General features: G+C 37.4%; 3 protein-coding genes across 3 annotated transcripts; 1 reads left to right on the top strand and 2 right to left on the bottom strand.

Annotated features, from left to right (window-relative positions):
• Positions 1-257: 257 nt before the first annotated feature.
• On the bottom strand, positions 258-18,168 carry LOC117990747 (zinc transporter ZIP1-like). Its single transcript, XM_034978235.2, has 5 exons — positions 17,553-18,168; positions 12,404-12,773; positions 10,013-10,220; positions 3,308-3,443; positions 258-2,819 (listed from the first exon to the last, which is right to left on the bottom strand). The coding sequence occupies exons 1-5, from the start codon at positions 17,842-17,844 to the stop codon at positions 2,812-2,814; spliced, it is 1,014 nt and encodes a 337-aa protein (XP_034834126.1). The 5' UTR covers positions 17,845-18,168; the 3' UTR covers positions 258-2,811.
• A 689-nt stretch (positions 18,169-18,857) lies between these two features.
• Positions 18,858-22,039, top strand: LOC117990908 (beta-1,3-galactosyltransferase 5-like). The gene is made up of 3 exons (XM_034978407.2): positions 18,858-19,206; positions 19,935-20,082; positions 20,855-22,039. Exons 1-3 carry the CDS (start codon positions 19,044-19,046, stop codon positions 21,609-21,611), a joined length of 1,068 nt encoding a protein of 355 aa, XP_034834298.1. The 5' UTR covers positions 18,858-19,043; the 3' UTR covers positions 21,612-22,039.
• On the bottom strand, positions 22,002-24,822 carry LOC117990909 (uncharacterized). The gene is made up of 3 exons (XM_034978408.2): positions 24,288-24,822; positions 23,394-23,572; positions 22,002-22,661 (listed from the first exon to the last, which is right to left on the bottom strand). Exons 1-3 carry the CDS (start codon positions 24,549-24,551, stop codon positions 22,253-22,255), a joined length of 852 nt encoding a protein of 283 aa, XP_034834299.1. The 5' UTR covers positions 24,552-24,822; the 3' UTR covers positions 22,002-22,252.
• Positions 24,823-25,190: the final 368 nt, after the last annotated feature.

Genomic DNA, 25,190 nt, shown 5'->3' with positions numbered 1-25,190 from the left:
TAGTATTGAATATAGATATAATATTAGGTGGCAGGTTGGTTATACCAGCTGGGCGATTGCCTAAAACCTGCATTAATCATTATTACAATCGCAATTGTTTTGATTGGCTGAATTTGTGCAATTCTTGTTGCAACAATGCATAGTAGCTAATAGCGAGCGAGCGTCAACCAATCAGAGATGATTGCGATCGTGACATTGTAGCTGTCATTCTCCCGCAATCGCGCAGCTTAACTCTCGTGAAAATGAAGAAACAAATATTAAATTCATAAACATTTATTAACAAACAATTATTATAATCGCTGATTTTTAAACCGCTAAATATTCTGTAAATGAAGGACGTTTTGACAGGTACAAAAACTAGAAAAGTCATATTTATAGGATAGTTAAACATTTGGCGATTTAAAAATCAAAAACGAATTAACTAAGATAAATGACTATTCTTAGGCATAATACTATTTTAAGTAGGTAATAATTACGTCACCGTTCACAACGAGCTTGGACGATCTAACCTAAGGACGCGCCTCGCATGATTATTCCCCTCTGTCAATAGTAATGGATTTTTAATCCACTGCGTTTATAAACACTGTTTGCGGAATCGATTTTGTCATTGTCAGAATCGTTTTCGATGTGTGACGACGTCTTACACGCTGGGTGAAAAATGCCTGTTTGTGCCGTTAGTGAGTGCAAGAACAAATCAAACACATCAAATTTACAAAAAGATGGAATTTCATTTCATAAGTAAGAATTTTTGGTGTAATAAACGCTTTCTATAAATTAAATTACATAAATTATTATAATAAAATAACAATCGAGAACTTTACCGATTCAGTAATTGAGTACGTAATAATTCGGTAGAAACGAGTCACACTTCTCACGAGACTATATTTTGTTTTTTCTAAACAATTGCAACCCTCGTTATATACAAATTAGGTTAAAATTTGAATACGCGTGAACAGCATGAAATTACGTAGTAGTAAAAATAACACTAGTCTCGTGGGAAGTGCGGTATACTAAAGACGGAGAGCCAGCGCCCAAAAAACTGTTTGAATTTACTAAGGCTAATTTTTTGCGCATACTGACCAGCTCTGTCCCCATATTCTGCTGACTAACCATTACAACTTTTATTTATATGCAATATACAAGTTATATAACAATTTTCAGCCTTAGTAAATTCATTTTATTACCTCGCAGGTACGACACCTTTGATAGCGCACCTGAGTCACTGTTCTCAGGTTCACTTGACTGACCGCAGTATGTTTGTGTACGCAACCATTCTAATGAACTATAAAAAAATTAGCCTTAGTAAATTCAAACAGTATTTTGGGCCCTGGCTCTCCGTCTATAGTATACCGCACTCCCCACGAGACTATAGTGTTATTTTTACAAAATTTTTCAGTATTAGATTTAATTGCATAGGACATAAGGTTCGATTTTTAAGAATCATGTGATAGTGATTGCGGTTCGATTATCGATATCAATGAAAACATTTTCTTTATTATTAACGACTAAATTACCGTCTTCAAGTCAAGTAAAGAATAGTTATTATTAATTACCACAATTTTTTCGCTACCTATACTTGTAATAAAACTGGTCGATTTCTGTGATTTCACGTACTTAATACATTTAAAAAAATATTAAAGCAACGCAATTTTAGTGATAGGCGAGAAACGGGGTAGGGTGTCTCTGAACTGGGTAATTTGTAGCTAAAAGGTGTACCTTTCTCAAGGATGAGGATTAGGTAATAATTTATCATAATCGTTTTATTTTTACAGATTTCGATATTTTTACAGAGAGAATCGCCAAGAATATACATAACATTAACCTAATGGTAAATAATGACGTGTTAAAATAGAAGAGGCCACCGTGTGTGTTTACTAATTTATTTTCATAGTATCATATCTGTCTTATGGAATTTTGCTGTGGGGTAAAAGCGGCAGGTATTGAGAAAATTTTTGCATTGCTAATTTGTAAGGGCAATACGTGTAATATTTAATAACTTACATTTAATTTTTTTGGACAAAGAGTACACCATATTGGAATTACCATGTAAACCCAATGTGCAATAAATAAATGATTGATTGGAAAGAAAAAAACATTTTATTGATTGATATACCTACTAATTATGTTTGGTAGGCTTTTGCGCGGTCAGGTTTATTTTGTATTATATAATAATATAAGTCATTAATAAGCACATTTTCACTATCGAAATTTTAAATGAAAATTTCGTTATATAAAAAAATACAAAAGATTAAAAATGATATAAAATAAGTAAAAAAGTATGTGCATATTTTTTAAATAAATATTTTTCTTATTTTTACGTTGCATTATTAGTTTTTGGGATAATTACCTATTAAGTGAGGTGAATGTATGCAAGAATACGCTACGCTGACCAAACACTGGTTTTAAGTAATTAAATACGAGTAATAAATTCTTACTTCTACTTTTGTTTCTGAAAAACTATCGATATATTTTAAATATCGATACGGTAGCATCGCAAATCAATTTGACTGTCTTACACTCGTAATGTCTTTGTATGTTGATGTATATAACTTATTAGTGTGCGTAAAATGTAGTAGTGTTGAAGATTTAGATATGTGTGTGTTAATAATGACACAAAACTTTGTTGAGTGAGTGTGTCAAGTTGTCTATGTAGTGTTTCCTCGTCCCGCACCAAAAGTGACAGAAATTTTTATTCGTAATATTAGGCGCGTTACAAGTCCATAGGTTAGATCGTCCAAGACAACGAGGTCCTAATTTTGTATCATAATTCCTGGCGAAAATATCTTTGAGAGTATTTTCATGCAACGTGCGTCAAACAACTGAAACAAAACAAAATTATTAATACCCCTCTACTACGCGACATTGACTCTGAGTAGCCTACTACGCAACGTTCTAAAATTTTAGGATTTTTTAAATATTTTTTTCGCGTTTTTTTTAGGTACCTATATCTGAATCATCCGTACCTACTATCATCTGTCTTCGTTTTTGCCAGCTTTCTGGTTACACCCTGTATATAAAAGGAAAAGCTGACTGTATAAACTTAGGTATACAGTTCAATCAAAGTAATGTACGGATCGGGCTGAAATTTGGCATGCAGATAGTTATTATAACGTAGACATCCGCTAAAAAAAGATTTTTGAAAATTTAATCCCTAAAGAATTAAAACCGGGGTTTGTGTGTAGTCCACGCGGGACAAAGTCGCGGGCATAAGCTAGTAAAATATAAAATACCTTTTACACTACCAGTGCATAGTAGTGCAATTCGGTAGTGTCAAGGGTCCAAAATGAATGATTCTATAGAAACCTACCTATATTAGCGACTGCTTCCAAAGCTACCATCAGCCCAAAGCCGAGTATTGAACAGAGGAACTGCATAATGCCTGTTCTGTCTTGTCGCCACACCTCGAAGAACACCACGTAGACCAGCGTACCGCACGCAAGACCCTGGAAACAAAAACATTATTTAAAAACTTTCCACTTAAGGCGTCGGGGTACGGGAGCGGTAGACTGCGCCGCGAGCGCATATTTAAAATTCTATGTGCTCTATGTTACCATAAAATAATACGTAATCCCTTACGTTGATTACGCACTGCACTTCCGTCATCCGTGAGAATACCAGCGATTATCTACGACACATATTTTTGATTTGTACTTAGTTATTATCTAGTTTAGTTTAGTTTTATAAGAGGAACTAGTATTTTGCTCGCTGCTCGAGCTGCTAAAGCAGCTCTCGAGGTCTATAATCGCCATTTTGAATAATAAAATTTTTTGTATGAAAAAATAAATTCCGCCATTTTGAATTTTTTTTCCATCCATCGAGTAGACCTTCGGACCCTGATCATCTCTTGCCAAGAAACCACTCTTCCATCTTTCATACCCTCCGAGATGGACGCGGATGAAATTTGTATGGCGGCCATCTTTTTTTCGGAATTTTAAAAAAAAATTCAAATTTTTGGCAATTGGATGAGGTTTCGAATGACATTTGGTCGAGCACCTCCCACCTATCTTCCATACCTTGAGCGTGCCCTTCACCCGTCTCCGAAATCCTCAATCATCAGCTCCCTCCATATGTTGCCCTAAAGGAATCTTTGTCTTCTATATGAAACTATAAGTGAAAAAAAAAAGTTTCATACAAAATTTTACAGGAGGAAATTTTTTGAAAATCTCGGCCGCCATCTTGTTTTTTCAATATTTTTCACTTTTTCTAAAAATCGTTTGCTAATATCTAAAACAACTGCAAGTTTAAACAAAATCGGTTGAAAAACAAAAAAGTTACAAAAGTCAGGTCGGCCGCCATCTTGTTTTTCTGAAATGTCATAATTTTTCCCTACTCAAATCCCACTTCTGAACATATCTCCCATACATTATTATATCATTTTCTATCTCTTTCTAGGAGAACAATTATGTCAATGAGTCAGTCAGTGGTAATTGAGCTATATATAGTATAACTAGTATTTTGCTCGCTGCTCGAGCTGCTAAAGCAGCTCTCGAGGTCTATAATCGCCATTTTGAACAATTTAAAAAAGTCTTAAATTTTGTATGAAAAAATAAATTCCGCCATTTTGAATTTTTTTTCAAGTCATCAAATAGACCTTTAGATCCTGATCATCTCTTGCCAAGAAACCACTCTTCCATCTTTCATACCCTCCGAGATGGACGCCGATGAAATTTGTATGGCGGCCATCTTTTTTTCGGAATTTTGAATTTTTTTTCAAATTTTTGGCAATTGGATGAGGTTTCGAATGACATTTGGTCGAGCACCTCCCACCTATCTTCAATACCTCGAGCGTGCCCTTCACCCGTCTCCGAAATCCTCAATCATCAGCTCCCTCCATATGTTGCCCTAAAGGAATCTTTGTCTTCTATATGAATCCATAAGTGAAAAAAAAAAGTTTCATACAAAATTTTACAGGAGGGAATTTTTTGAAAATCTCGGCCGCCATCTTGTTTTTCCAATTTTTTTTACATTTTCTAAAAATCGTTTACTAACATCTACAAGAGCTGCAAGTTGTAACAAAATCGGTTGGAAAACAAAAAAGTTACAAAAGTCAGGTCGGCCGCCATCTTGTTTTTCTGAAATGTCATAATTTTTCCCTACTCGAATCCCACTTCTGAACATATCTCCCATACATTATAATATCATTTTCTGTCTCTTTCTAGGAGAACAATTATGTCAATCAGTGAGTGAGTGGTAATTGAGCTATATATAGTATAACTAGTATTTTGCTCGCTGCTCGAGCTGCTAAAGCAGCTCTCGAGGTCTATAATGGCCATTTTGAATAATAAAAAATTTTGTATGAAAAAAAAAAATCCGCCATTTTGAATTTTTTTTCAATCCATCGAGTAGACCTTCGGATCCTGATCATGTCTTGCCAAGAAACCACTCTTCCATCTTTCATACCCTCCGAGATGGACGCTGATGAAATTTGTATGGCGGCCATCTTTTTTTCGGAATTTTAATTTTTTTTTCAAATTTTTGGCAATTGGACGAGGTTTCGAATGACATTTGGTCGAGCACCTCCCACCTATCTTCAATACCTTGAGCGTGCCCTTCACCCGTCTCCGAAACCCTCAATCATCAGCTCTCTCCATATGTTGCCCAAAAGGAATCTTTGTCTTCTATATGAAACCGTAAGTGAAAAAAAAAAAGTTTCATACAAAATTTTACAGGAGAAAATTTTGGGAATATCTCGGCCGCCATCTTGTTTTTCCAATTTTTTACACTTTTTCTAAAAATCGTTTGCTAACATCTAAAATAACTGCAAGTTTAAACAAAATCGGTTGGAAAACAAAAAAGTTACAAAAGTCAGGTCGGCCGCCATCTTGTTTTTCTGAAATGTCATAATTTTTCCCTACTCGAATCCCACTTCTGAACATATCTCCCATACATTATTATATCATTTTCTATCTCTTTCTAGGAGAACAATTATGTCAATGAGTCAGTCAGTCAGTGGTAATTGAGCTATATATAGTATAACTAGTATTTTGCTCGCTGCTCGAGCTGCTAAAGCAGCTCTCGAGGTCTATAATCGCCATTTTGAATAAATAAAAAAAGTTTTAAATTTTGTATGAAAAAATAAATTCCGCCATTTTGAATTTTTTTTCAAGTCATCAAATAGACCTTTAGATCCTGATCATCTCTTGCCAAGAAACCACTCTTCCATCTTTCATACCCTCCGAGATGGACGCCGATGAAATTTGTATGGCGGCCATCTTTTTTTCGGAATTTTGAATTTTTTTTCAAATTTTTGGCAATTGGATGAGGTTTCGAATGACATTTGGTCGAGCACCTCCCACCTATCTTCAATACCTCGAGCGTGCCCTTCACCCGTCTCCGAAATCCTCAATCATCAGCTCCCTCCATATGTTGCCCTAAAGAAATCTTGGTCTTCTATATGAAACCATAAGTGAAAAAAAAAAGTTTCATACAAAATTTTACAGGAGGGAATTTTTTGAAAATCTCGGCCGCCATCTTGTTTTTCCAATTTTTTACACTTTTTCTAAAAATTGTTTACTAATATCTTCAATAGTTGCAAGTTGTAACAAAATCGGTTGGAAAACAAAAAAGTTACAAAAGTCAGGTCGGCCGCCATCTTGTTTTTCTGAAATGTCATAATTTTTCCCTACTCGAATCCCACTTCTGAACATATCTCCCATACATTATTATATCATTTTCTATCTCTTTCTAGGAGAACAATTATGTCAATCAGTGAGTGAGTGGTAATTGAGCTATATATAGTATAACTAGTATTTTGCTCGCTGCTCGAGCTGCTAAAGCAGCTCTCGAGGTCTATAATGGCCATTTTGAACAATTTAAAAAAAAGTCATACAAAAATAAATTCCGCCATTTTGAATTTTTTTTCCATTCATCGAGTAGACCTTCGGATCCTGATCATCTCTTGCCAAGAAACCATTCTTCCATCTTTCATACCCTCCGAGATGGACGCCGATGAAATTTGTATGGCGGCCATCTTTTTTTCGGAATTTTAAAAAAAAAATCAAGTTTTTGGCAATTGGATGAGGTTTCGAATGACATTTGGTCGAGCACCTCCCACCTATCTTCAATACCTTGAGCGTGCCCTTCACCCGTCTCCGAAATCCTCAATCATCAGCTCTCTCCATGTTTTTCTCAAAATGATTTCTTGTCTTCTGTACGAAAGTATTAGTGAAAAAAAAAAGTTTCATACAAAATTTTACAGGAGGAATTTTTTTCAAAATCTCGGCCGCCATTTTGTTTTTCAAATTTTTTTAACATTTCCTAAAAATCATTTACTAATATCTACAAGAGCTGCAAGTTTAAACAAAATCGGTTGGAAAACAAAAAAGATACAAAAGTCAGGTCGGCCGCCATCTTGTTTTTCTGAAATGTCATAATTTTTCCCTACTCGAATCCCACTTCTGAACATATCTCCCATACATTATTATATCATTTTCTATCTCTTTCTAGGAGAACAATTATGTCAATGAGTCAGTGAGTGAGTGAGTGAGTGGTAATTGAGCTATATATAGTATAATGTGCAACATCCATACAAACTCAACAGAGTTTTAGGATGGCAAGCGTAAAATTGTAAAATTATATTTGGCTAAATAAAGAATTTAAAAATAAAAAATAAAATGTCATAAGCTCCTATACATAACAAAAAGGAACGTATTTTCACGGACTCTGATCGGATGCAGTGCGTAACCGCTCTTAGTGTATTACTATTAAACGTTAAACTCGTTCGACATACATATTACATACACGTGTAAAACCAAGTTATTTTTTACTTTGTAGTGGTTTTGGAAGTAGGTTTTTTAAATATATTTTTTTTATTTTTTTAAGCTTTTTAGTGTAAGTAGTTATTGCTTGGTACCTAAAATATCAACTCACCAGCAAACCCTTCCAAATCCACACGGCTTAGGAGTTCAGTACCTTGCAGCATCAGGATTGAAGCGCTGGGACTTGGAATTCAATAACAAAGTCTATGCTCGGAATTTACAATATTATTTCACCAGGAACAGTTCCTGAATTGGTTTAGGAGTGCTGTATCCTGCATCATCAGGTTTAAGGAGTTCGGAGTTGGAGTGTAATCATGAAGCCATTGCTTGATACCTTAACCATCAGAAATCCCCGAATCCCCACGGCTTAGGAGTTCAGTACCTTGCAGCATCAGGATTAAGGAGTTGGGATCCTAAATTCAATGATGTAGTCTATGCTTGGTACCTGAAATAATATTGCACCATCCGCAGTTCCGGGATCACTATAGTTTAGGAATGCTGTTACCCTACATCATCAGGGTTGAGGAGTTGGGACTTGGAGTCCAAGCATAAAGTCATTGCTTGGTAGGTACCTACAATATTAATTCACTCATTTCCTGAATCTTGATAACTTAGGCGGTTAGTACTCAAACTCCTCTGTGTCAAACTCCTTAACCCTGCAGCATCAGGATTAAGGAGTTTGACACAGAAATTTCCTTCTTTCTCAAAACTCCCTCTATTGATTAAAAAAACATTTTGCAAATCGGTCCAGAAATCTCGAAAAATCGATATACCTACATACATTAAAGAGAAAAAAAAACAGCCAAGTGCGAGTCAAGCTCGCGTAACGAGGGTTCCGTACTACGAGTCCAGCCGTATTTTTTCGACATTTTGCACGATAATTCAAAAACTATGATGCATAAAAATCTGTTTTGGAATGCACAGGCAAAAGACCTTTCATATGATACCCCACTTGATATAGTTATCTTACTTCGAAAATTGGAAATACTAATTATTAGTTTATGTCTACAATTTTTTTGTGTGATATAACCACAAACTCACGGTTTTCAGATTTTTCCCCTAATGCCAGCTACAAGACCCACCTACCTGCCAAATTTAATGATTCTAGGACCTAGGTCAACGGAAAGTACCCATGTAGGTTTCTTGACAGACAGACAGACAACAGTGATCCTATAAGGGTTCCATTTTTCCTTGTGAGGTACGGAACCGTAAAAACGAGCCGAATTGAGAACCACCTTCTTTTTCGAAGTCGGTTAAAAAATAGCAGTTGACTCATTGATAAAAATAGTGACATCTGACTTGACTCGTAATTTTTATCATCTACGTGATCGATAAAATCAGGGATATGATTATAGTGCACTTTTAAGTGTAGGTATTTATGTATCTAAGTAAACCTGTAAAAAAGTTGTGACAGGCTAGTAGTTAAGACGTCGGCCTCCTATTCGGGAGGTCAGAGGTTCGATCCCGCGACCGCACCTCTAACTTTTTGGAGTTACGAGTATGTACCTAAAGTACACGATAGGTTGAAATGGCAATCGAGGAGGGAACGAACGCCCCGCACACCCGCACTAACCCGGTGCGGGTGAGCGCGGGCAGGGTGTCCCCCCTCATAACCCGATTGCCATCTCAACCTGTCGCGGACTATAAGTACGTTTTAAGCATGTAAAGGAAAACATCATGAGGAAACCAGCATGCCTGAAAGTTCTCCATAATGTTCTAAAAGATGTATAAAGTCTGCCAATCTGCACTATGGCCAAACCCTTCTCATTCTGATAGGAGACCCGTGCTCAGTAGCGGTGATGATGATGATTATAAAAACGTATAATACAAAGGACGGGCTCTCAAAGTAGGTAGGAGCCTCTCTTAGTGTAGACATAACCTGCTGATTGGTGGCTACGTACCTAAGTCACAATCACACCTTATAGTCCGCGAAAGGTCGAGATGGCAATCGGGATATGAGGCGTGGGACACCCCGCACACCCGCATGTCACCCGGACTCACCCACACCAGGTTAGTGCGGTGCGTTCCCTCCCCGATTACCATCTCGACTTGTCGCTACTTTACCAATGACTTATAATTGTACTTTACCTACTCTTTACAAAGAATAGACCCTCCTAATTTCATGTCTTTAGGACCAGCGGTTTAGGCTGTGCGTTGATATATATGTCAGTCAGTCAGTCAGGACTTTGAATTTTATATATATAGATAGTAAAAAATAAAATGCAGATAATATATAGGTACCAAAATTTCTTTACCTGTAATACAACAGAGTATATCCCAGCTTCAGTCGCTCCAGCTCCACCCACCAGCAAAATGCCAACCCCGATGCCCAGCGCTGACACGAAGGAAAAGGTGAAGATGTAGACTACGGACAGCCATCGCTTCGTTCCAGCAGCAAGGAGTTCCACGCCTATGCAGAACGCTATGATGTACTTGTGCGCTGAGACTGCTCCGAACATGTACCTGTAGGATCAGATAGTGGGTAGGTAAATATAGGCACTACATGGTAAGTAGGTAGGTACTTTAATCTATAATGGTAAAGAATTTTAGGCCTCCAACGCTGCTGGTCAGTCGCGCGTATGGTGTCTAGTATTATAATAAGAAGGCTCTATATTTTACACTACTGGGCATGACTGAGGCTGAGGTAAAATAGATCAAAAACAGTTGCAGTTCGTTTACTGAGGTTTACTTACTTCGTCCATAGAGACCCTAGAGCAGGTTGGGAAACGAAGATTTTCATAAAGATACCGTAAAAATATTATGAAAACAACATTATCTGCGGTTGTTTAACACTGATTAATTATTATCTAAATAGGTGGCTCATGATATAATTAGCCCAAACGATCACAAGAACAAAGTGTCTGGTGTCGTAAAAAGGATAACCGATAAGGTAAAGTCACTAACCGATTCTATTGTATCTAGATGTTATGATTTAAATTAGGTTTTTTTAAAGTCAGATACAAGTTAGCCCTTGACTGCAATCTCACCTGGTGGTAAGTGACGATGCAGTCGAAGATGGAAGCGGGCTAACCTGGAAGGGGTATGGCTGTTTTTAATAAACCCATGCCCCTTTGGTTTCTACACGGCATCGTACCGGAACGCTAAATTGCTTGGCGGCACGACTTTGCCGGTAGGGTGGTAACTAGCCACGGCCGAAGCCTCCCACCAGACCAGACCAGAAATTTAAAAATTATAAAATTCCAAATCCCTGCCAGGAATCGAACCCGGGACCTCCGACTTATAAGACCACAGCGCTTACCATTGCGCCATTCGCAACAGATTGGCATAGCAATCGGGGTGGGGACGCCCCGTACACCCGCGCCCCTCGCTAGCCCGGTGCGGGATAGCCCGGTGACGTGCGGGTGTGCGGGGCGTCCGCCCACCTCATACCCCGCTTAGCATCTTGACCTGTCGCCTACTATACTTATAGCTAAGTTAAAAGATCTTATAACCAAATTAACAGGTAAGTACACCAATCAGTTTCCCTGTAAGATTACATGTAAAATTGACACCTTCAGATAAAATGTGAAGTGGTTGGTAATTGAGAATGTAGGTACTCAAACGGCTACGTGCCGAGTTTGGGCGATAGATACGTTGCTGATAGGAAGTGGATATCGTCAAGTACTCACCTATTCTTAAGTGCCTATAGGTCCTATGGGCACTTTACCTAAGTACTCCTGTTCACAAGCAAAAGTGAGTGCTTGGAATATAGGATTAGGAAATAGGATCTACTTATAATGGATTATGTAGAGACATTTGCAGGAACAACTTTACTAATATGTGGGTAGTTATTAAAATCTGGTGAATTTACGTAGTTACCTACCAACTTTGCCTAAAACTTGTAACTTTAGGTATTAACGTATAGGTAGCTAACCTACCTACTGGAATCCACAAGTGTTCAAGTAGGTAGGTAAGCTAAAACAACCTTATTGACTTTTAACAGATTTTTAGGCAAAATAAAAATATAACAACTAAAAACGTAGGTACAACACAGATAGATATGTATTCCTACCTTCTTCAAATATATTTTAAAACGAATCTAAATCTCTAGGTACATATACGTGGGCTTGTTAGCCTTGATAGTGTTCGAGTTCTGGAGGCATATATGCCACTACATACATACACTATATAGTGTTCCTTACACAGCTTATATGACGTTACCAACGACCCCTACGTACCTACTACATACAAGAACGCGAGTCATTCGAAAATTTAAAATAAACTATTAATTATTATTAGTTTATGACCACAATTTTTTTTGTGTAATGTAACCACAAAACCACGGTTTTCAGATTTTTCCCCTAATGCCAGCTATAAGACCTACCTAGCCGTCGTCGCCGTCACCGACGTCCGCCTTCTAATCGGATGTCGGGGGTTCGATCCCGAGCACGCATTGAGAACATTATGGAGAACTCTCAGGCATGCAGGTTTCCTCACGATGCTTTCCTTCACCGTTTAAAGCAAGTGATATTTAATTTCTTAAAACGCACATAACTCCGAAAAGTTAGAGGTGCGTGCCCGGGATCGGCCTCCGACCTCCGATTAGAAGGCGGACGTCTTGACCACTAGGCTATCACAGCTTGTTCCTACCTTCCTTTCCTACCTTACCTATACCTAAATTCTTTAGGTTAATTCATATTACATACCACACGTTTCTGGCAGACGACTCCAGCCCAACAGCAAGCCCTTCAAAGAGTTCATGTATAGACAGCGCCAGCACAATCAAAAGACCTCTAAGGGCGGCCACAATTGTATCATCGGATTCCACAGCCAAATGACTGTGACCATGGTGTCTTGCTTGGGCTTCCAACTCCTTGATACGTTTGTCAGAACCCTCGGCATCTGTACTACTTCTTCGTATACTCAACACCCTAGTGAAGCTTGTATTGGCAGTCTTATTGTCACGGCTGTTTATGTAAACGTGAACTAGTTCTTCGACCAGATACATCATGAAGAAACCGCAGCACATGATCAATGGGGCGAGGGCTATTGGCATCTTGGATAAATCACCTGATTCTGAGAAAGAAAAAATCTCTTTTACAACTAAGTATACCTACATAATACTTATATTAGATTTAAGAACATCTATGGATCCTGAATACTTTAAAATGATTAGGAGACTAGCTGATGCCCGCGACTTCTTACGCGTGGATTTAGGTTTTTAAAAATCCCGTGGGAACTATTTGATTTCCCTTGATAAAAAATAGCTTATGTCACTCTCCAGGTCTTTAACTATACCACAACTATACCCATGCAAAAAATCTCATCGATCCGCTGCGAAGTGATTGAGGGACAAACCAACAAACCTAAACCAACAAACGAACACACTTTTGCATTTATAATATGGGTAGTGAAGTGATTACAACTTTTTGTGGTACCTTATCAGTAAGTAGGCTAGGTATCACCTATCTTCGTTTTTGCTAACATTCTGTTGTTGTTTCTGGTTACATTTTGTAATAATACTATAAAGTTTGTCTTTTGAATTAGCTATTTAGGTTAGCTGCTGAGGTAATTACCAGCTCTTCTCAAAAGAATCTGCTTTCCGAAGCGGTCTTGACTGTGAGAATTGCTTAGTTACTTATCATAAGCGCCGTGAGTTGGCGTAGTGTGGTTAGTAGGTACCTAAGTATACATGAATTGGTATTGTTAAATTTTTTTATGCTCTACTTGCAAGCTGTCTCTTATTTAGTTAGGATGTTACCTTGTAGTGGAGAAGGACACTTAGGTACGAGTATATAAGATACCACTGGTATTAGTTAGTAAATTATAATCTGCAAATTAAGAAAGGACAAGGTTAGCTGCTCATTAAACAACTTATTTTCTTCTTCTTATTTAGCTTTGTGGCAAACAACTTATTTTTAATTTTAAATTAAAGATTGGACACATGCGATTAAGTATAGTACGCGACAGGTTGAGATGGCAATCGGGATATGAGGCTAGGGGATGCCCCGCACACCCGCACGTCACCCGCGCTCGCCCGCAGTGGGATAGCGCGGGGGCTGTGCTGATGCCATCTCGACCGGTCGCGTTTTATAGGTATTAACAAGTTACAACCTATGTCCTTCGCCTAGTACCTAAGGCTGAAATCTGAATCAAACAATGCGCAATGGAAATTGCACGAAAGAACGCGCGAGTACGCGTGAAATTTTGTTACATAAGGACTCGAACTAGCTAAACACTCAATAATGGGTCCAATCCAATCCAATCCATCAGCCTGTTTACGTCCACTGCTGGACATAGGCCTTTCCAAGAGCGGCTTAGAGCGCCACCAAACACGGTCCTCCGCCTTCCTCATCCATCCGCTCCCCACCACCTTCTGCGGGTCATCGGTCCAGCGGGCGGGGGGTCGTCCCACACTGCGCTTACCGGTACGCGGTCTCCACTCCAGAACACGTCTGCCCCATCGGCCGTCGGTTCTGCGACAGACATGACCTGCCCATTGCCACTTCAGCCCGCTAATCCTTTGAGCTATGTCGGTCGCTTTTGTTCTTCTACGAATTTCCTCGTTCCGGATTTTATCCCTGAGAGTGATACCCAACATAGTTCGCTCCATAGCGCGCTGAGCGACTTTTAGTTTGTGGACGAGGCCTACTGTCAGTGTCCACGTTTGCACGAAGCACCTCACATAGAATAGAATCTAGTCCTAGTGGCATGTGTGACTAGGGATTGCAATCCCGCAAAACGGGATCCGGCATTCCCGCGGGATCCCGCTCCACTTATTAATCTGCTGGATCCCGCACCTTCAAAACGCGGATCCGCGGATCCCGCAAATTTAAATTTACCGCTAAAACATTCGTGAAGTTTTGCGTAAGAAAGCGAGTGGCTCGAGCACGACGTTGCTGGGTCTGTGGCGTTATAATACGTACATAATGTAAGACATGTTTAATTAATAATACTTGATTTTTGAAACAAAAAATTCAATTCGATTTTATAACATAATTTTAAATAAGATTTTATATAAGATCGAATAATTTTAAATAAGATTTTATATAAGATCGAAAAATTAATACTTTATCTTACATACAAACGGGGCAAAAAGTTGAACTACTGTGAATAATTTCAAATATGCGGGATCCCGCGGATCCCGCGCGGGATTGATCAATCCCGCATATCAATCCCGCGGGATTGAGTGAGCTGCGGGATTGCAATCCCTATGTGTGACGCGACGGCGCGCGATTTCAGCAACGGACCCCTACCCTACATGCGATTTCCTCGGTAGGAAAGGCATCCCGAACCAGTGGTAGATGCATCCGACTATTCGAAAGTACTTGTAAAAGTTTATTCGAATAAAAAGATTTTTATTTTATTTTTTATTTTATTCGCAATGTGAATTGTGAACGCTTAGATACAGTGCTTGTATAATTTACAACTTATACATGTCTCACACCCGGCTTTACTCACGTGTTTAGTCGACGTTAGCCCGACTAGTTTCGAAGTTCAAACCCTTCCGGGGTCCTATTTCACAGGGACTCAGTTCGCACACGCGTCGCGTCGAACTGAGTCTTTGTGAAAAAGGACTCCGGAAGGGTGCGAAACTAGTAGGGCTAAACACGTGAGTAAAGCCGGGTGTGAGACGTCATCAGACATGTATACCTAACCGAAATCACTCACGATAGTTTAAACGCTATTACAACTTCCAGCACAGCACAGAATACCTACCTATTTCATAGTAACTTCTAGGTATGCCGTCCCTAAAATGAAATATGAATCACTACCTACTTGATTTGCTCCTATTTATAAAGACGATAAAGAAATTATTACAATATAAAGTAGGTAAACAATTTCAAATCTTATCAAATAATGTCAATACTTAATCTTAATAACATTGGTATTAAGATTTCTATGGTCAACAATACAGTAATTGACCGAGCGACGAGTTCTCGGAGTCTACATTTTTATACACCGAAATCTCCATTTCTGAACCGATTTGCGTAATTTTTTTTATCGATAGAAAAACTTAGTGACATCGTCCCATAAAAAAATTGGATGGAATCCAAATCCTGATGCTAAACGGGACCTGACGACCAAAACTGATGGGATTTAGAAACTGTCGGTTATAAACTGGTATTGGAGATCCCTACCAAGTAAAGACTTTTTGACACAACTCCTCAGCCTGTAAGGAATTAATTGCGTTCCTAAATCGTGGTGATCCCACGGGATTCTTAAAGAATCATATGTTTAAATGTGTTTACCAAATTTTGCATTCCGGGGACGGGCTACTACGGATAGGCTAATTTTTGTCCTGGAAAATCAAAAGTTCCCACGGGATTTTTAAAAACCTAAAGCCCCGCGGGCGAAGTAGCGGGCGCTACTTATTAGTATGGATTATCATTTATCACATAGTAGCATAAGTATTCTGTGGTATTTGTATGAATCTTGATTCTTGTGGCATTAGCCCACAGAAATCGTAATAGGTAGGTACTTAATTTTATTATGATTTCTATTGTGCGCGGTTACGTTATTGCTAATGGCCTAAACTCTAAACGTAACCACTTACCTACCTATGGCGTTCCTCGCTTATAAAACTATCTTGTTTAAATTCTGATTAATAAAAAAAACTAGAAACGTAGGAACCCTACTTTAGCGCGATAAATACTATGTGTACAAAACATAGTAGGTACAAAGCGTGAATTATCAACTTGTATTACCTACTTAGATCTTAGAATAACAACCACTTAGATGCAATTGGCACGCGTTTGTCTCACATTATAGTCAAATAACCAGACTTTCATTGTGGTGTTTTGATAATCATAAATAAAATATTTTAGGCAGGCACTACAGGTACAAAGTACAATACTGGGATGATTAATGCCAACAGGTGGCAGGCGTGGGCCGTGCCATACCGTGCCACGAACGAGGCACGGTTTCAAAACATCACGAACATTTTATATTAAGTATAAAGCACACGTTCGTGGCACGGCCCGCGCTTGCCACGTGTTGGCATAAATCATCCTTTATCGAAACGGCAGGCCATGGTTAATTGGTTAAGCAAGAGATATTATCAAACTTGAGATACCTATACGGAAATAAGCTATGGACATATTGTGTAAGTAGTAGGTACCATCTAAAGAGCTGTCATGGGCAAATGTCTAGTCCGTACTCCGTACGTTTATCTACCTTTACCTTCTCTAAATTACCTTTAAATGTCAAAGTAAAGGTCGCTACCTCTACGTATATCTCTATGTAAATAATAATTTGAATGTAAAATAATACAACTACCTGCAATTAATTACTCGGATGCGATAATGTGCCGCACACAAACACATACCTTCCTTACATTAAATTACTTTACAGAAATAAATTAGGTAGGCACCTACCTACCTAACAGGTTTGTATCATAATTATTCCTTTTATTTATCTGTTCAACTACTAAATGGCTGATGCTCAATCATCAGTAAGTACAATGAGTTCTTGCCTAAATAAGCAAGAACTCATTCAGTTGATTCATATTTCATAGGAGAGCTTTTTTTCGGTTATACCCACTGTGAATATTATACCCACTGTTTTTTAGACACGGTCAACTAAACGTAGTCTGGTCAGTCTGATGATTTCCATAATAATCATCATTTTTTTATCAATGGAGACAATTTATTAGTTTAACTTACGGAAGTGGGAATCAGCTAAGGTTTAACTGGTTAATGCTTCGTAAAGAATCTCAGTACGGGTTTAGAACAATAAATATCTAGATGTGTAGGTAGGTACTAGTAGCATGCTAGGAAGAGAACAAGTATTTAAGTGCCTGCTTTCTTTTTAAAGTAATTAAAATTCAACACTGTGCCAGTTTAATATTCTTACCTTGTAACAACTCAATATTTTCAGCGACTTCAGGCAATAGATGCATAAAGGTAGTCGCAAACAAAACACCGCCGCCAAAAGAGAGCAGTCCGATCACCAGTTGATTAGAGGTCCTCATATCTGGCCCACTCGATTTCCTGAACCAGCCGAATTTAATGGAAATGAGCATGGGGGCGCATCCGACCAGCATGGAAACGCCGAATAAGCAAACCATTGTGATTATTTTAGCTCGCAACGCGTATCCCTGGTCTTCGTCGGCGGTTCCGTCGGTTGGGTCCATCGCTGCACTCATTATAAATGTCAGTTTTAATTTGTTCGTACGAGGTCACTTTGTCTACGCGCTACAGCCCGCAACCTATCTCGTTGCCGTCGGTTCGTACAACTGAGGATTCCTCACTCAGCGTCCCCTGTAGGCGGACTCATGATAAAGTTATTAAATGATAAAAATGTCACTGGCTGTGTTCGCTACGACGACGATTACGTCTCCCAACTCTCGACGTAGAAACTAATGCATTTCTGTTCATGGAAAATATTTCAAAGTAATTTTCGTATAGCCTAAAAGGTAATGATTTTTATGGAATTGTTAGCACTTTTGTGTTTCGACGTTGATGGATGGGCATGTTAACAAGATTCTATAAGTATCCGCAAAACAGCAACCTACCTAGTAGTTTTGACTAAGGATGCGTTTCCACTGAAGCGGAGGGGACGAAATTATTGAGATGACGGGAAAAAATTATGACGGTACTTGATTGATCGTAAACAAACAAGATCTGCGATGCGCTCTGCTTCAGTGGAAACGCACCCCTAAGATATAAATATATTCACCTATAGACACTTGCACTGCAGCGTAAATGCATACCTAGACAGTGAGACGACATCTTGATTATAAATAGGTACCTACTTAGGATATAATATTATTATGTATGATTGCTTAACTCACGTGATTGTCGGAGTACCTATGTCTGACTGGTTTCGATCCTGTCCGAGGTCCTTATTCAATCGGACTCTTCTCGCGAGTCGCGAGCAGAGGCCCATTTTAATAAGGAGCCCGGTCGGGTTCAAAGCTAGTCGGACATACTCCGACAAACACGTGAGTTGGCCGCGACGTCATATCATATGTATTATTTATAAACGTAGTGATTATATAGGTACTCTTTGTTATTCATACCTATCACTCACGATAGTATAAATGCTAAAATAAGACTTCTTTGATGTTTTCACATATAACTATTTTAGGTTTTTTGGGAGCAATGACCTTTTTAAAATCTGACAACACTGGCACAAAGGTCAAGGACGCTAATGTCAATCGGACAAAAATGTCACTGACTATGACTAGTAAACAAATTGAGTATTTAAATAGTTTTTAAGTTAAGTTATTTATTAAGGAAATAGGAATCTATGTACAAAATATAATAAAAAATACATTCAATATGTGAGCAAAGGAAATAAAAGAGATCACCGACGACGAATCGTAAAGTGGAAAACTCAAAAATGACCAGAAAAGTGGTATATTTAATTGTTATCGCTTTACTCTCAGTATTAATTTGGATTTATCGTAGTTCGAATTTAGAATTTAGCAACACAGTACTGGTATTAACACAAAATAATGTTATAAAAAATACTTTGATACAACCACACAACTCAACATGCAACGGTAAGTAATTTTATTAGATTAATTCAATTCAATTCAAATTTATTAATTGTGAATTGTGTAAACAGTGGAATTTTTACAAAAACAATAAGGTACAGCCAAATTCTGCCCATTTGCATGCAAAGTAAGTAAAGGTAGTAAAATGTCAAAAATTAAAACCTATTACCATGGGCCTATACTTACCTTATAAATTCTCCTTATAACTTAATAATGAAATACAATACTTAGCGACCTATTTGTACTTATTTGAATGATCTTGTTATATAAAACTGCTCAAACAGTTTTTCTGAATAATGTACCTACTACTTATGGTTCCTACCTATAACATAACTCAACTGAGAGCCTCAATAGCTCAACCGGTATAGGAGTGTACTGAAAAACCGAAAGGTCGACGGTTCAAACCCCGCCCGTTGCACTATTGTCGTACCTACTCCTGCCTGACGCTTAATTGGAGAGGAAAGGGGAATATTAGTCATTTAACATAGCTAATATTCTTTAAAAAATAAAAACTTTAATTGCCTATTTGTGCAACTAGCCCTAATGATGCATATTAAAACCACCAAAAGCTTTAATGTATTGGCACTTATGCGCGTTTAAGGGCACTGGGAGATAAACTGAAAACACATACTGTTGTCAGAGGCAGGTAAAGTGTACCTACATGTCTTTGGTAGATCAACAAAGTTAGATAGTTGGTAAGGTATATTAATTTATACACTCCTCTTTTTTTTCAGAATCACCGTTCATTGTGATAATTGTGACATCCTATGTAGGGCACGTTGAATTAAGGAGTGCCCACAGGAGGGCAATGCCCTCTGCATATCTTTCATCACTAAATATTACAAGAGTATTCTTATTGGCAAGGATACCTAAAAATGAAAGGTAAAGGTAATAATACTTTCTCCCATTAAGATAATCCATACTTCCATACTTAATATTATAAATGCGAAAGTGTGTCTGTCTGTCTGTCTGTCTGCTAGCCTTTCACGGCCCATCCGTTCAACCGATTTTGACGAAATTTGGTACAGCGATAGCTTGCATCCCGGGGAAGGACATAGGCTTCTTTTTATCCCGGAAAATCCAACAGTTCCCACGGGATTTTCAAAAACCTAAATCCACGCGGATGAAGTTGCGGGCATCATCTAGTCAATAATAATTCATTCCAAATCACAGAGAATTATGTACACAACTCTACAAGTATGCTAGATAAGGTGTGTCATACAAAATAACAGCAATTTTTGTGTTAATTCAAAGCACCCATCTGACCATACCATATTAAAATTTACACTTTATAACAAGTGGTCTTCATGTTGACACTATGTTGACAGATGTCTTAACACTAATATTTAGTCCTGAGTATGTTCACATGACCCTCACTGTTGCTATCAGCGCCATCAAGTTGCTTCAGAAACTTGTCGGCAATAGCAAGTCCAGTGTACCTACTTGTATTAGCAGAGGTCAGTGTTCCCAATTAATTTAAGGGCTATCACCTTTAAAATACACTAATTTGTCAAGTATGTTGGTCAAGATACTTTAATATTGCATGTATGAATTATCTGAAAAAGTGTGATACCACATATCAATGTTTTGCAATCCCTAAATCAGAGTTTGAACAAAATAAACTTATCTAACTAATTAATTTTGAAACTTTCAGATATATAACACAAGATGCTATCAATAATGAAAGTATTATATTCGGTGACATACTGCAAGGTTCCTTCTATGAGAACTATAGAAATCTTACTTACAAACATCTCATGGGACTGAAATGGGCATCCTCACAATGCCAAAAAGCATCATTTATATTAAAAGTTGATGATGATACTGTTTTCAACATAAACAAGACTTATGAATTTCTTAATAAAATACTAATACCAGACCGAAATGATTTAATCATGGGATATATTTTGAATGATACAAAACCAAGAAGAAATGAACAGAACAAGTGGTATGTGACATGGGAGGAATATCCTAGAAGTGTATACCCTCCCTATTTATCGGGCTGGTACTACATAGTGACTCCAAACATTGCAACTATGATAACTGATGAAGCAATCTACCATCCATTTTTTTGGATTGATGACATTTTTGTAACTGGTCTACTTACTGAATCTTTGGGTTTAAAGTTAAGACAGCTACCGCAAGATTACTGGCTTGAATACTATGAACATATGGAATGTTGCCTTCGTGATATGATAAAGAAGTCAATAAAGTGTGATTATGTTGTTGGGCCAAACGGTAGAAGAAATAATTTGATAGTAGAATTTAATGAAGCTTTTGCCAACTGTCAGAAATGGGGTAACTGTACTAGTAGGGCACATGCAGATGACTTGAAGAAAGGATGTGTTATGTTCAGAGATCGGACTATATTTAGTGATGGACAAGCAGAAATACAGCATATTAACTTGTAATCTATTTTTAGGGTTCCGTACGTCATGAAAAAACTGAACCCTTATAGGATCACTTGTTTCTCTGTCTGTCGACTATCTGACACAGCCAGTTTGCTCCAAACCTACTGGACTGCACTTATGCATTAATTTCTGAGACACGAATACGGATGTGTAACGTATAAATTATTTGAAATATGGGAGTCACGTAAGGGGCAAAATTAAAAAACTAAAAAGATTTTTTATAGGTATAAAAAGAAACTGGCCTATCAATGAACAGGTCAAACTGCTTGATCTAGAAATCGGCATATTCAAGGTTCTCTCTATAACATAGACTGCCACTAAGAATGGATTTCGAGAAATTCCAATGGGATCTTTTAAAAACATATATTTTAATTTTTAAGCCAAACACAATTTTGTAAAAATATTATAATATATCTTATCCTATACAATTAACTACTTACTATTTGTATAACACTTGTTAAGCATAGTCTAACATTTTAAACTTAAATGTATCATGTAAACAAGATTTTAAATTATTGCCGAGTTAACAAAAACCATGATAATAATTAAATGATACGCATATCAGTCAATTCATTGAGGATTAAACTAATAAGGACACAAAAATGAGTGTTATTTAAGTATATCCATACAAGTGATCTTTATCAAGAAAGCTGTAGCCAGGTATTGGTAACCGAGCTTCCATTAACTACACAGTCTTTAAAGCCTTTCATAATATAACTTGATTGAAACCATCTTACATCGTCAGTTGACTGAATTTCACCAAATTCTGGTTCGTCTCCAAAATTGATTTCATCCACAGTTTTGCTGATAGCATCACCAAAAATTTGGAAGTTGTTGCAACAAGAAATATTTGAAAGATTTTGAGTCCTGAAGTTTAGACTAACAACTTTACAGCTTCGCGGTATTTTGTACCCATCAATTGACTTAAAGATGTTGGAGCAGACAACATCCTGGTGGTTTAACATGTTCTTTTTAATAAGAATGTACATGTTAGTGGGGGATAGTCCATTAAAGAAAATCTGGCTTAGTTTCTCAGAAGTCACCAATGTTCTGTAACAATAATTAAATAATGTAATCTTTCAGTGTACAAAAGTTAAAACCACAATCCATTTACATTTTTAACTTGCAATGGATTCCAAACAAGAGTTTTTTTGATGTGAATCGCCTTTTCTATAACTAGGCTAGCGTTACATTTGATTTGACTGCTTAATGTACCCAATTTTTGGTTGGAATATCCAATCTATAAATTTAGTTTGTTGGCACTTGGTAGGAAAGGCGTTCTGAAACAGTGGCATTAGATGATTTAAAAGTACTGGTAAAAGTTTATTTGAATCTTTATTAATATTACAAGAGCGAAAGTGTTTTTGTTTGTCCTTCCTTCACACCCTAACTAAGCAACCAATCGATTTGATTTTTGGAATTGAGATAGTTGAAAGGACGGAGAGTAACATACTTATACTTATTATGACATAGCTACTTTTTATCCCAGAAAATCAGTTCCCATGGGATTTTTAAAAACCAAATCCACGCGGACGAAGTCGCCGACATCAGCTAGTAAAACATATTTCTATTATATTCTAATTTAAAGATTTACAATATACAAGTGCAAGGTGTCACATAATAAGGCCGCTGACCTTATAGATAACTAAACAGATCTTATATCAATGTAAAGGGCTATGGCAAAGATGTCTATTCTGTCAGGCATTCGTTCTCATGCTTCATGTTCAAAACATGGCGGCCCATTACTAGTCTATTAAAATTGTTGAAAAGAATTATACTTACTTAAACACATTCATTTGAATTTTCTGATCTGTTGCGATATGAGTAGAATGGCACTGTTGCTTGTGACACAATCTAGGCAGTAACAGCCGATATACTTCTTTACATGTGATTGGAGTTGCACCCAAAACAATGCAAATCTCATCAGGAATCGAGGCACTGTCAATTTCTTTTAATAGGCTCTAAAATTAAATTCATGTCTTTAGTTAATCTAATTGCTGCAAAATGTTCAAAATATACATTGTAATTTCTCACAGTTAATTTACGTACTAGCTGACCTAACCATGTTTAGTTTGGAAAAGATCCTTCCTTAGTGGGGCCTGCACTAAGAAATGTCACAGATTTTTTTATACATGTCAAATGTCAAGTTTCAGGACCTAATACAATCAAACTGTCTAGAAACTATATTTCTATGATCATCTATTTATTTTATTCCAATAAAATTTAGCCCTTGACAGTGATCTCACCAGTAAGGGATGATGCAATCTAAAATGGAAGTGGACCAAGTTGGAATGGGTTTGGCAGTTTTAATAATTTTCTACACTGCATCATACCAAAAGTATAAATCTCATGGTGGTAGGGTAGTAGCTAGCCACGGTCGTAGGCTCCCACCAATCCAGACCAGAGACAGTTTAAAACTCCTACTCCTTCTCCTATTACTTCTGCCGGGGATCGAAACAGAGACCTCCCGCTTATAAGAACACTTCGCCAGGGAGGTTGTCAGACTTTTTTGGATTCATCCATCTGTTTAAGTTTCCCTGTACTGTGGAGAATCGGGCAGCAACGTTAAACTTATAATATGAAATAATCCAGGCTGGGCTTTTAGGTCTTTCCTAGGTAGGTACCAGTATATTCTAGAACAAAACCTAGGAATAAAATAGGAATTAAAAAATATACCTTTATAATAAAGTCCAGATTACTTAGTGCTGTGGATGCCACAAAATAATGTCTTTCTGACTGAAGACTCTCTCTTATATCTTCACATGACTTTCTCTTGTTAACAACTTGTTTCAGCCACTGATAAGTGTAGGGAATCTGGAGCCTTTGGTATGCTATAAATTTTATTAATTCTACAACAATATGCCCGCAAGATATGTAAGTTAATTGGTCACCTATGTTTAAGTTAATTTTGATAGATTTGTTGGCATTTACGGCACTCATATTGGTAACAGTGTAGACAGGTAGGAGTTGGCCAAAACGTTAGAAACAATTTAAATAGCAATGTGAGTCACACACTTCATAACTATTTTAATAACTTGCATGTAAATATCACAGTGAAACGTGGTATAAGGTAAAACTGTAAATAAATTTTATTTTATTTAAATTTTAACGGTTTTGAGTTTTGTCAAGCAGGCGAAGTTTTGTACAGAAATATTTTCATTTTTGTATGAAATGGTGGAAAGAGTGAAAGACTAAAACACATGTCAGTAGCCACAGAATAATAACTCACATTTCACGACAAAAATAGGTTACTCTCTGTGACTCAGTCATAAAAATTGGTCTGTGTCATAAAAAAGGTCGAAAAACTGACAAATTTCTAGATTAATTTTACAAACTAGCCGATGCCCACGACTTCATTTGCGTGGATTTAGTTATCAAAAATTCTGTAGTAACTCTTGATTTTCCAGGATCAAAACTGCCTTATGTCACTCTCCAGGTCTTTAACTATACCCATGTAAAAAATCACGTCGATCCGTTGGAAGGCATACCTTAACCTTACCTACATATACATTAACTTAAGACTAACAGCCACCTAACAGCTGAAATGGTTAAAAAACTCATTTTAGATGTCACAGGTCA

The sequence above is a fragment of the Maniola hyperantus genome, chromosome 18, assembly GCF_902806685.2.
Source record: "Maniola hyperantus chromosome 18, iAphHyp1.2, whole genome shotgun sequence".
NCBI classification, from domain to species: Eukaryota; Metazoa; Arthropoda; class Insecta; order Lepidoptera; family Nymphalidae; genus Maniola; species Maniola hyperantus.
The sequence above is the reverse complement of the archived record's forward strand: the minus strand, read 5'-3'. Positions and strand labels throughout refer to the sequence as shown.

Excerpts from the sequence above, each read along its gene's own strand:
- LOC117990747 (XM_034978235.2), bottom strand. The coding sequence starts at position 17,844 with ATGAGTGCAGCGATGGACCCAACCGACGGAACCGCCGACGAAGACCAG. Across the intron at positions 10,221-12,403 it reads TCGTCTGCCAGAAACGTGTG|GTACATGTTCGGAGCAGTCT; the intron begins GTATGTAATATG and ends CTGATCCTACAG. Across the intron at positions 3,444-10,012 it reads TATACTCTGTTGTATTACAG|GGTCTTGCGTGCGGTACGCT; the intron begins GTAAAGAAATTT and ends TTTTGTTTCCAG.
- LOC117990908 (XM_034978407.2), top strand. The coding sequence starts at position 19,044 with ATGACCAGAAAAGTGGTATATTTAATTGTTATCGCTTTACTCTCAGTA. Across the intron at positions 19,207-19,934 it reads ACACAACTCAACATGCAACG|AATCACCGTTCATTGTGATA; the intron begins GTAAGTAATTTT and ends CTTTTTTTTCAG. Across the intron at positions 20,083-20,854 it reads AGGATACCTAAAAATGAAAG|ATATATAACACAAGATGCTA; the intron begins GTAAAGGTAATA and ends TGAAACTTTCAG.
- LOC117990909 (XM_034978408.2), bottom strand. The coding sequence starts at position 24,551 with ATGAGTGCCGTAAATGCCAACAAATCTATCAAAATTAACTTAAACATA. Across the intron at positions 23,573-24,287 it reads ATCTGGACTTTATTATAAAG|AGCCTATTAAAAGAAATTGA; the intron begins GTATATTTTTTA and ends ATTTAATTTTAG. Across the intron at positions 22,662-23,393 it reads ATTCAAATGAATGTGTTTAA|AACATTGGTGACTTCTGAGA; the intron begins GTAAGTATAATT and ends TTATTGTTACAG.